Below are 11,612 nucleotides of genomic sequence, written 5' to 3'. Positions count from 1 at the left end.
AGGGTATCTCAAAATTTGGTTGTTTGGACAAGTAATCTTGATGGGGTGCACTGTGTCCTGAGTAATTTGGATCCAGTTCTCTTTAAAAATAAATAAATAAATCTATTAACAAATGTGTTCTTGGTGAATGCTTTTTGAGATTGCTTCCTTCCCAAGTCTTCCAGCTGGAAGCATAACCAGGACTCACAAAACTGAAAAGCCGTGCCTTGAGTCTTCTACAGGGAAGGATACAGATGAAGGCAGCCAGGAAGCACAGTGCCAAGCCCAGGAGGTCCCAACACAGGGCTTCTTACATCTCTTCTGGTGGAGTCAAGGGTGGCCTTCCTGGAGTAACACCTGGCGGACACTTGGCAAGCCACGGCCGTGGAAGCTCACCTGAGCCGTGGCGTCTGGAGTTTTTACATGGGCTTCATCAGGTAGGCGCTGCTGATACCCCCGGTGAGCTCATTGCATTCTCTGCAGGAATGGGCTGACACGTGACCCTAGGCCGGGGACCCCATATGACACGGTGGGTATGGCTGAAGGCAGTCACCCTAAATCTCACTTCCTGATTGTTAACCATGTCTCCATGCTCACAGAGAGCTCCTTGCCAAGGCACGAATCAGGGCAATAATTAGTAAACTCTTTATTTGGGTTAATACTGACTGCATTCATGACCACCATTTCCTCCATTATCGTTCGAAGCAGAGTCACTCACTAGACATTGTACTGTTATTAAACACTAAACATTAGGAAGAAATGGAAAGGCAGACTATAAAGAGAGAACGAAGGAGCTCAGTGAGAAGAGGTCCTACCACAGCACAGCCTCAGTGTGAACCGGCTACAGGAAGTGAGTAACCAGAGCAGATCAAACTCAAACACAGCCCCCCTGGAAAAGGTTTACCAATACGTATCCCCTAAAGGTTTTCACTGGACAAAAAATAATAAAAATAATAATTTTAGGAGAGAAAACCACCGTGACACAAGAGACTCAAGTTACAACCCCTTTAACACACAGCACTGCAACGGAGCTGGGCAGCTACTCTGGGGGGGGGGGGGGGCACTGTCTACCCATTCACGGACAGCAGAGCTGCTCTAGGACAAGAAGACTTCGTAGACGGTTTTCACATATTGCTCGTCGGGCGGGGGCTTCTTCTTGCTTCCAGGCTCAAGGAACCTCTTAATTGTAGGGATTTCACTTAATCTTGACGTGTAATCCTGAGAAAGGAAAGCACAAAAGATCCAGGTTAATATCGGAAGAACAAGTAACAAAATGGGGCTGTGCCAACATCTCATCAAAACCTGTTTCATATGTATCTGTCGACCAAGTCCAATTGGAATTCCAACCCCGCATCTGTTTAAGGTCTGATCTTGTGCAGTGTCTGCCATCAGCTGCAGGATGGGGCCCAGGTTTATGCAACTATCATCCATTGGTCACTCTCTTTAGAACTAGCAACATTTAAAACATCTTTTTAGAGTAGGGTTTTGATACTTAAAGAGAAGAAAAGGAGAAAAGAGCAAATAGGGAGATCTGATCTCTGCAGAGAAATGCACGACCCATTTGCACACAAAAGTGTGGTTGAAATCTATCGGATGTAGATAACTCAAGGGGCAGGGAGCAGGTGTTGCAAGCACAAGGCCGGGGTTCAGAACCAGCACTGTACCCACCAAATGCCATCAGATGGTAGAATTTATATTTAAGATTCCATTTCCTAGGACTTTCTCCTCCTGTTATCAAGCAAGGCCCTCTCTGGGGTCTGAGTGGGAGTGACCAGATGACTGTCATGGCCTATGGCTCAGATGTCACATGCTTATGTCAGCTGGAATAAAAGAAAAAAGTCTATTTTTTTCATTCAGGGTCAAATCTTATCAATTCTCAGTAACAGAGGAGAAAAGTCCAGTTATTAAATACCCTCTAAGTGTAAGATACAAGCTCAGCACACAGGGGCTGGGAAGGTGGCTCAGTGGTAGAGCGCTTGCCTTGCATGCCTGAGGCCCTGGGTTCGATTCCTCAGCACCACATAAGCAAAAAGAAAAAAGCTGGAAGTGGCGCTGCGGCTCATGTGGCAGAGTGCTAGCCTTGAGCTGAAGAGCTGAGGGACAGCACCCAGGCCCAGAGTTCAGGCCCCAAGACCGGACCAAAAAAAAAAAAAAAAAACAAGCTCAGCACACACTTAAGGACAAAAAATGTGCCACTGATATTAACAAGATCCCTAATGATTATGTCAGTCAACTCTCTATAAATATACGGAGCAGAGTGGGAGCCCATGGGGTGATGTTTGTGCCCTGCGCTTGCTCTCAGTGTTCCCGGTGTGAGGCCACAGTGTTTCTGAAGAGGCAGCTGCACTGTGAGCATGCTGAGCTTGCCTGCCCGCCATCAGCAGGTGAGGATGCCCAGCCTGGGGCTCGGCTCCTCCCGGCAAACTCTTGGTATGCACCGGCCTCTCAGAGTGCAGTTACGGCACCCAACTAGGATGAACACTTTCACATGACAATAATCTTTCAACTTTAATGATCTGAGGGCCAGAGAAACAATTTCAAGTCTATACTTTCATTTCACTCACTAGAATCTAAAACAACAATAAAATACACTTTACAAAATTACACACATACACACACACTCACACACACACACTCACACACACATATACACACTCCAAGCCAACCAATGAATAGATACTGAAGGAAGGCTGAGGTCTGACAATTTTAATTACCTGGAGGTAAGGAAATGCACTCAGGACGGTAGGAATTCTCTCTTCCATGGCCAAAATGGTTTGGAGTAAAATCACATCTGCAAGGCTCAGCTGATTGCCAACCAGAAAGTTCTCACCGCTGCACCTTAAAACCTGAAGGACATAAACCAGTTTGCATGGGTTACACTACAGTCACCGAGGAAGCAGCACGTTGATACAGTAGGCGAGAACGCTGCGGTACTGCCAGACTTCTCCGTAAACGTGTTTCTAAGCAACGTTAACAGGAGGGTGCCAAGACACTGAGAGAGGGGAGAGGAAGGGGAGAGGGAGAGGATCCATGGATGTCTGCTACGGGGCAGAAAGGGACTCTGCAGGGAGGAAGAAAACATTCAGCCTTCCCGGGCTCAGCAGCTGTCTACGTCAGAAGCGAGGTCGCAGTGCCACACTGGCACTGAGCATCCTGGGTGCTTGGAGGGCTGAGCGCCAGGCGGCCTTCATGAGGGTCATCTCCAAGGTCATCGCCACTCCTGTCACCTAGCCGTGCTTCACTCACCTGGACAAACCAGACCCATCTTCCTCTCCCGTCTCCCCGACAGAGAAAATGGAAAACTGAATCTCACCCTCCTCTATTTTGAGGGTACCACTTAGGTTCTAGGGATTTATGAGTGGAAGTTTTGGTCAGGGTTAAGCCAAGAACAGTACTAGGAAAGGCAGGCAAAGCCTTTCACAACGAATATGCGTGGGTGTGCACACGTGTGCTGTGAGGAGCACAACACTCTGGGCTCCTGGGACACAGACTCCTCCCAAAGCACTCTGGGAAAGGGGCCATGAGACACCGCTACACACTGAAACCCCCAGAACGGACTGTTTCTTTTTTTTTTCTGATTCTAATTTCTTCCCCCCCCCCCCCCCGATTAATTCTAATGCCAATGAGATGGTCCTTCTAATTCAGGATAAATAAAATGAAGGGAAAGCTCAAGAAAAAAAACCCACAGTAATAAGAGGAAGAGCAAAACAGAAAAGAGCAAAAGAGAAATAAAAAGGAAATGGTTCTCCTGGCAGACTAGCTGATGGATAAGAGCTTATCAAAAAGCACTTGTTGAATGAATGAATGAGTGAGTGAGTGAGTGAGTAGTTTGATCTTCTGTATCTTATAGGAGCTCTGTGAATGCCTGGGTGATGACTGACTGGGACAAATGCCGTCCCCAGAGACTGGGGGGGACTCTGACACATCAATCTGCTCACACTTCGTCGGCCGGCGCTGAGGCGACCCCTGGTGGTGGGGCGGTGCCATGGCCCGGTCTCCGGACAGCCTACCTACCTTTTCGAACACGGGGAAGTAGAGCGCGATGGCCTTGTGGGCCATGGCCACCAAGTCCTTCTTCTGGTCGGCCGGCTTTAAGAACGGGTGCATGATGAGCGTCTCCAGCAGGTCCAGGGTCCCCTCCACGTACATGTCGATCCTTCAAAGGGAAAGCAGGCTTTTCAGCCTCTCCCTCCACAACCCCACCCGGCCGGCTCTGGCATGTTCCGCTCACAACCCCAGCACCCACCAGCACCGATTTTCTACATCTGACTTTTAAGCACAGAGGCGGAGTCAATTTTAGTTATAGCTCAAAACAACCTTCAGAAAGCTTCATCAATCAGTGAGCTTTAGTGTCACGATGACCCGGCTCCCCAGCTCCGCCCCCACCCCACACACACACACTCATGCTCCTGTCTCCATGTGGGCAGCACTCCAGACTTGCACCACGACCCATGTACCCATTTTCTTATTTGGCATTCAGTGACTTGTGTTTGGTAGGCAGGTGCTCTACCACTTGAGCCAGGCCGCCAGCTTTTTGCATGGTCATAAGCCTGCATAGGAAATGATCAGACAACTGGAGCTACTAACACTTTGCCCAGGGTCATGCATCTAGGAGGTCCAAGGATCAGGCTCTGAGTTCAAATTTTAGTCCAATACACACTATCCCAGGGCTTCAATGCCACAATTTCTCATTCCTAATCCTCAACGGCATTGTTAGTCAGGAAGGCTGAAAAGCAGTATCAAAATATTCACTGATGTCTTATCTGATGTCTGGTAAGCATATCCCAGAATTCTTTCTTATGTAACTCCAGGGGACACATCCTGAGAAATTAAGATCCTGAACGTTAAAACCTTAAAAGCCAACTTCTCTTTTTAGCTTTGGCTTTAGCGTTCTGGGGTGTTTGTTTTGTCTTTTCTCTCACTACTTAAAATTGCCAGCATTATGTTTTATAAGTTGGTATGCTCTTTGCATTGTTTCCAATTCTGGAGCTATAAGTTGCCTAAACTTTTAGATCTAGCTCACAGGGTACACGTTTTGCCCATTTAGTCCTTGAACGTGTTAGATGAGATTACTATAGCTCAACTTATTGCTTTGTCTGTGTGCGTGAAACCACGCACAACTCATCAATAGATGAGATGTCCTTCTTGTGCATGTGCATTTGTGAGAGAAAATGTCTCCAGCTCTCCGCTTTGGGGAGACACCCTGGGTGGAGAAAGGTCACATGATCTATCTTGCTACATGTCGTTGGTAGGTTATCACCTGACCACAGCTGTAGCGCTGTGCCCACACAGAGGCCAAAAATGTACAGCTCACTTTGAAGCCCATTTCTCTATCAGTACTGTTCACTGGTCTGGACAGTATAGCCACGTAACTACGGTCTGTCTCTGGGAGTTCATGCTTACAAAAATGTTTGTACGGTCACTATTTTATTGTGTGAAGTGGGCTGTTGAGCATTCTGCCCTTTTATATGTTTCTCAACTAAACATCTTTCATAAAATACAAATCTCTTGAAAAATGTTGTTTTCAATTCTTTTTTTTCCCCCAGGATATTTCCAGAACTTTGTGTAGACTTTTAAGGGTTTGAATCTCTTAGGATTGCAGGATGATGACCTTTAGGGTAGTGTCATGAGGAATGATGGCTGAACCTGTGTTACTTAAGATTCTGTACTCAATTTCCACCTGGGCTTCATGGTCTTGGTTTGGATCCCTGTTCACACGAACAATACAAACACAGGAGGCTGGGAGGCGTGGCTCAGGTGGTAGAACACCTACCAAGGAGCATGAAACACCAGATACCAAGACTGAGTCCCCGTCTTAGGTGAAAAGAAGAAAGAACCAACAGTGCATATATAAGGGAGGGGCGGAGGACTGCTACGGGGAGGACAGGGAGGCAAGGGAAGCGCTCGAGGCCCACGGTACATGGTTCTCTCCTTGAGGTTCTTGCCGAAGAGGTGGTGCTTGTCGGCGATGTAGTGCAGGATGCAGCGGGTCTGCACCAGCTTCATGCCGTCCATCTCCACCATGGGCACTTGCTGGAACATCAGGTGGCCCTCTGAGGACAGAAGCACCGTGAGACACAGCCTCTCCCCCCCTGCTCGCCATCCACCAGAAAAGGGATGTGAAAGGCTTCTGCCCGGGGAACCAGCACAGAGCTCTGGGATGGCCAGCGGCCTTGGCTTCATCTGGGGTGGAGATTTAGCCTCTGGAGCAGCTCGGAAGCCAGCCCTGGTGTCCACCTTCCTCTCCATTTGTACCCCAGGAAAAGAGACACCTGCCCCCCCAGGGACAGCATAGTGAAAATGCTTCTTCCAGCTGCCCTGGCCTGCGCCAAGCAGCCACAGGCTAGTGTGGCATTTGTACCTAAACCCAAGTCATTAAAACATCACACAATTAAAATTCAGTGCCTCAGCTGCACACACATGAAATGCTGGAGAGTCATGGGTGGCCAGCAGCTGTCACCCCGGGCAGGGTGGGACAGACGGTCCTGTCCATACAGACAGCTCCACTCGAGAGCAATGCATTCAGAGTCTGGTCTGCAAACCGGAGCCTCACCGACCGCAGCACAGCCACAGACACTGGTTACCAGGTCTGTCCTCCGTAGTTGAAAAGTAATCCAGTGCTTCCTTCTACAAACCATGACCGAGGCAGGGTGGTCTGTGGAAGTGGGGACACCACGCGGGGGAGATGGGCGTGAGCTGGGCTGGGCTGTGCCGATGCTGGCCCCCGAAGGATGGGCAGAGAGGGAGCAGGACCGACCAGAAGCTAAAAAGGGTCTGGCTTGGTGTCACTTGTTTGGTCAGCAGGTGATGGATGACCTCAGCAGCGAGACGGGAGAACGTGAGGAGGAGGGGGCAAGGGGGATGAAGGAAGCAGCAGAGGGGATGGGGGGGCTGAGCGGGGGGGGGGGGGCTGAGCGGGGAGGGGGCTGAGCGGGGGGGGGGCTGAGCGGGGAGGGGGCTGAGCGGGGGGGGGGGCTGAGCGGGGGGGGCTGAGCGGGGGGGGCTGAGCGGGGGGGGGGCTGAGCGGGGGGGGGCTGAGCGGGGGGGGCTGAGCGGGGGGGGGGCTGAGCGGGGGGGGGTCTGAACGGGGGGGGGGCTGAGCGGGGAGGGGGCTGAGCGGGGGGGGGGGGGCTTAGCGGGGGGGGGCTGAGCGGGGGGGGGGGCTGAGCGGGGGGAGGGGGGGCTGAGCGGGGGGGGGGGGAGGCTGAGAGGAGGAGGCCAGATGGAGAAAAGCTGGAGTCTTCTCCGGATGTGGAAGGCACTACTCTAACCTTCCAGCTGGGTCTACAGAACTCCCACAGCAAGCGGTGCATTCCCTCTTGCTTCTCTGCTTTGGGGGATGCTATTCTTTAAACTTTCTGCATCTTTGCCCTTCTACATAAACATTAGTTCTTTTTTAAAAAATCGGCAGTACGGACAGACAGTTGGCTCATTTCCAGACTCACCTTCCTGTAGCTTCTTTAGCTGTTCTTGAGTTTCCAGAAATTCTTCATCAAACTAAATAAGAAGAGAGAGAAAGACATAGCCCATCCCCAAAAGACCAAAGTCATTAAAGAGGCAGTAAATACCTAGTCAACCTGTCTTGGCTTCTAAATAGTACAGCCCACTAAAACAAAACCAGGCTTCTGCCAAAAATGCTGATTCTCTTTTGCCAGGAAGCAAGGGAGTATGCCAAGGCCAGAGACAAGCCGAAGGCATGGAGGACCCGTGCCCAGGGATTTACTAACGGAATGCCAGCTGATTCAGGCTTCAGTGCGGATTAGAACCCCCCCCTCCCCCACCAACGAATCCTCACATCCATAAACGACGACATTAAAAGAAAAAAAAGACAAGAAGGGAGAAGTAAAAGCTCTGCTTTTCAAGAATTCGTGCTGATTAATGAAGACCCCACGGGCCCCTCATGGGACTCAAAGCAATTCACAAAATCATGGGTAGTGGAGAGAGCCTTGTTGGGAGCAAACAAGCCAAATCCAGGATGGGGGACACTGGACACTTCCTTCACAAACAAACAGCTTAGACGCAATGGTGGATGCTGGGTTCTCCACACAGGGCGCCAGCACCAGGGGCCAGGTCTTCCTGGAGAGATAACTGAGTCTAGAGTTGGGATAGTGAAAATACAAGAGGAGCCTAGCACGTCCTGTAGTGACAGAGAGAACTGAGAAGCGAAGCACAGCACAGCACAGCACAGCACAGCACAGCACAGCACAGCACGAGCTCCAGTGGCCAAAGCTGCAACCAACTGAGCAGTAAGGGGAAGTGGAGCGGAATCTTTCCTGCAGAATTCCAAATGTTGCCGCGCGCCTCCCGGTCGGTCGGTGGCACGCGGCTCCTGTCGCTGGGAGTGTGGGCAGGACTTAAAGATTTGCTTCCCAGGAACAGTCGGACTGGGCAGAGGCCTGACAATCCGGATGAAAGGGACTGGGCAGGCCCCACCAGCTCTCCAGCACTCAAAAGGTCGAGGTTAAAGGCCACCCCCCCCCCCCCCCACTGTGGAGGATTCCACACCAGCGCCGGAGCTGACAGTGAGCTAAGGCCGAGCCGCTGTCCCAGCCTGAGAACAGGCAAGGAAACACGGTGACAGTGACACGTGCAGAGCTGACGCCGGGGCTGTGAAAACACACTCCTGGGGAAACTTGGTCCTCGTGAATTTCCTGTGGCCTGGTCACCTCAGAGGCCATCATCAGCAGAGACTGACTGACTGCTATGGGACACACAGTTTTTACAACTTTACATAGAAAAGATTCCCCAATATAAAGTGCATTTTAAAATTGTTACATTTTGTTTTAGGTACTAGAAGATACATAAGCAAATGCAATGCACAGACCTTGTTTAGACTAAGGCTGAAAGAAACTTTAAAAAATCTACTTGAGATCATCAGACTGAGCTTTGGATATCAAAGGCCTGTTTGTTCTGCTCAGTTGATTGGATAAGAGCATTGTTATGCCTTTAAGTCCTCACCTGTTAGAAATATATGTTGAAGTAAGAACCATGAGAAGATGTGAGTATTAGCTATGGCTTTAAAAATTCTCCCACAAAACAAGCAGGGTGGAGGCAGACAAACAAGATTAGCGCAGCTCAGGTCTGGGCAGAGTCTGGGAGACAGTGCACACGCACACTTCACGCCAGTGCTCTTTATGTTGCTTTTCATTTGACCTTTTCCAAAATAAAAAAACTGAAGGCACAGAACCAAGCTCGAAGCAGAGCGTGGCCCGACACTCCCCTGTGAGCAAGGAGGGGCCGAGGGGCCCAGGCGCCAACTAAAGCCGGCACGGGAGCGGTGCCCAGAGACGGCGCAGGCTCTGGAGAAGCGGCCGGACGTCAGCCCCATTGCCTTTCCCCTTCCTCACAAGTCGCAGGCGCTAGTGGGCCAGGAGCCATGCATGAACACAGACAAACAGTTCCAGCCACTCCACCCCAAGGACAGGGAAAAGCCTCCCACAGGAAGAGTGCCGAGCCACGCCCGCCGGGGGCTGTGGACCAGACCGCTTCTGCAGAGGTGGCAGCTCCTGGCCCCGGGCCCAGGGGGCACAGGTGAGGACAGGTGGGGGGGGCAGGTGAGGGCAGGTGGGGGCAGGTGGGGGCAGGTGAGGGCAGGTGGGGGCAGGTGAGGGCAGGTGGGGGCAGGTGGGGGCAGGTGGGGGGCAGGTGAGGACAGGTGGGGACAGGTGAGGGCAGGTGGGAGCAGGTGAGGGCAGGTGAGGGGCAGGTGAGGACAGGTGGGAGCAGGTGAGGGCAGGTGGGGGCAGGTGAGGGCAGGTGGGGGCAGGTGGGGGCAGGTGAGGGCAGGTGGGGGGGAAGGTGAGGACAGGTGAGGGCAGGTGAGGACAGGTGGGAGCAGGTGAGGGCAGGTGGGAGCAGGTGAGGGCAGGTGAAGGCAGGTGGGGGCAGGTGGGGGGCAGGTGGGGGGCAGGTGGGAGCAGGTGAGGGCAGGTGGGGGCAGGTGAGGGCAGGTGAGGGCAGGTGGGGGCAGGTGGGGGCAGGTGGGGGGAAGGTGAGGACAGGTGAGGGCAGGTGAGGGCAGGTGGGGGCAGGTGAGGGCAGTTGAGGGCAGGTGGGAGCAGGTGAGGGCAGGTGGGGGCAGGTGGGGGCAGGTGGGGGCAGGTGGGAGCAGGTGAGGGCAGGTGGGGGCAGGTGGGGGCAGGTGAGGGCAGGTGGGGGCAGGTGGGGGGGCAGGTAGGGGGGGCAGGTGGGGGCAGGTGAGGGCAGGTGAGGGGCAGGTGGGGGCAGGTGGGGGGCAGGTGGGGGGGGCAGGTGAGGGCAGGTGGGGCAGGTGGAGGGCAGGTGAGGGCAGGTGGGGGCAGGTGGGGGGGCAGGTAGGGGGGGCAGGTGGGGGCAGGTAGGGGGGCAGGTGAGGGCGGGTGGGGGCAGGTGGGGGGCAGGTGAGGGCAGGTGTGAGGACAGGTGGAGGGACGGGTAAGGACGGGGCGGGGGGACAGGTGGGTGAGGACAGGTGGGGGCAGGTGGGTGAGGACAGGGTGGGGACAGGTGGGTGAGGACAGGTGGGGGCAGGTGGGTGAGGACAGGTGGGGACAGGTGGGTGAGGACAGGTGGGGGGCAGGTGGGTGAGGACAGGTGGGGCAGGTGGGTGAGGACAGGTAGGGGCAGGTGGGTGGGGCTGGGTGGGGCAGGGTGGGTGGGGGGGCGGGTGGGTGGGGACAGATGGGGCCAGGTGGGGGTGGCAGGTGGGGGGGGTGGGGGCAGGTGGGGGGACAGGTGGGGACAGATGGGGCGGGTGGGTGGGGACAGATGGGGCCAGGTGGGGGGGGCTGGGTCGGGGGGCAGGTGGGGGGGTGGGGGCAGGTGGGGGGACAGGTGGGGACAGATGGGGCGGGGTGGGTGGGGGCGGGCAGGTGGGTGGGGGTGGGGGGCAGGTGGGGTGAGGGGCAGGTGGGGACAGAAGGGGGCCGGGTGGGTGAGGGCGGGGGCAGGTGGGTGGGGGTGGGGGCAGGTGGGGTGGGGGTGGGGGCAGGTGGGTGAGGGGCAGGTGGGGACAGATGGGGGCCCGGTGGGTGGGTGGGGGCAGGTGGGTGGGGGCGGGCAGGTGGGCGGTGGGGGCGGGGGCAGGTGGGTGGGGGGCAGGTGGGGACAGAAGGGGCAGGTGGGTGGGGGCAGGGGCAGGTGGGCGGGGGGCGGGTGGGTGGTGGGCGGGGGCGGGTGGGGGGCGGGGGCAGGTGGGGGTGGGGCAGGTGGGTGGGGGCGGGGGCAGGTGGATGGGGCAGGTGGGTGGGGGGCAGGTGGGGACAGAAGGGGCAGGTGGGTGGGGGCGGGGGCAGGTGGGTGGGGGGCAGGTGGGTGGGGGCGGGGGCAGGTGGGTGGTGGGGGCAGGTGGGTGGGGGCGGGGGCAGGTGGGTGGTGGGGCGGGCAGGTGGGCGGTGGGGGCGGGGGCAGGTGGATGGGGGGCAGGTGGGTGGGGGCGGGGGCAGGTGGGTGGGGGGCGGGCAGGTGGGTGGTGGGGGGCGGGCAGGTGGGCGGTGGGGGCGGGGGCAGCGGGAAGGTACCTCCACGCCCGCGGCGGCCAGCGCCCACCGCACCGACTCCATGCGGCCTCTTCCGTTGAGGTAGTGCAGCCTGGGCCTCGACGAAGCCATGGCGGCCCTCGGCCGGGCAGGTCCCGCGCCGCTCCGGCTGCTCCG

At 55.4% G+C, this 11,612-nt stretch overlaps 1 protein-coding gene across 1 annotated transcript; it reads right to left on the bottom strand.

The window, feature by feature from the left end:
• Window positions 1–609: 609 nt before the first annotated feature.
• LOC122101584 (glutathione S-transferase A4-like) lies at window positions 610–11,612 on the bottom strand. The gene is made up of 6 exons (XM_042671954.1): window positions 11,478–11,612; window positions 7,425–7,476; window positions 5,900–6,032; window positions 3,994–4,135; window positions 2,694–2,825; window positions 610–1,197 (listed from the first exon to the last, which is right to left on the bottom strand). The coding sequence occupies exons 1-6, from the start codon at window positions 11,565–11,567 to the stop codon at window positions 1,075–1,077; spliced, it is 672 nt and encodes a 223-aa protein (XP_042527888.1). The 5' UTR covers window positions 11,568–11,612; the 3' UTR covers window positions 610–1,074.

Source organism: Dipodomys spectabilis, unplaced genomic scaffold (assembly GCF_019054845.1).
Source record: "Dipodomys spectabilis isolate Male_0828 unplaced genomic scaffold, ASM1905484v1 ptg000669l, whole genome shotgun sequence".
In the NCBI taxonomy this organism is placed as follows: domain Eukaryota; kingdom Metazoa; phylum Chordata; class Mammalia; order Rodentia; family Heteromyidae; genus Dipodomys; species Dipodomys spectabilis.
This window is presented reverse-complemented; position numbering and strand designations above follow the sequence as displayed.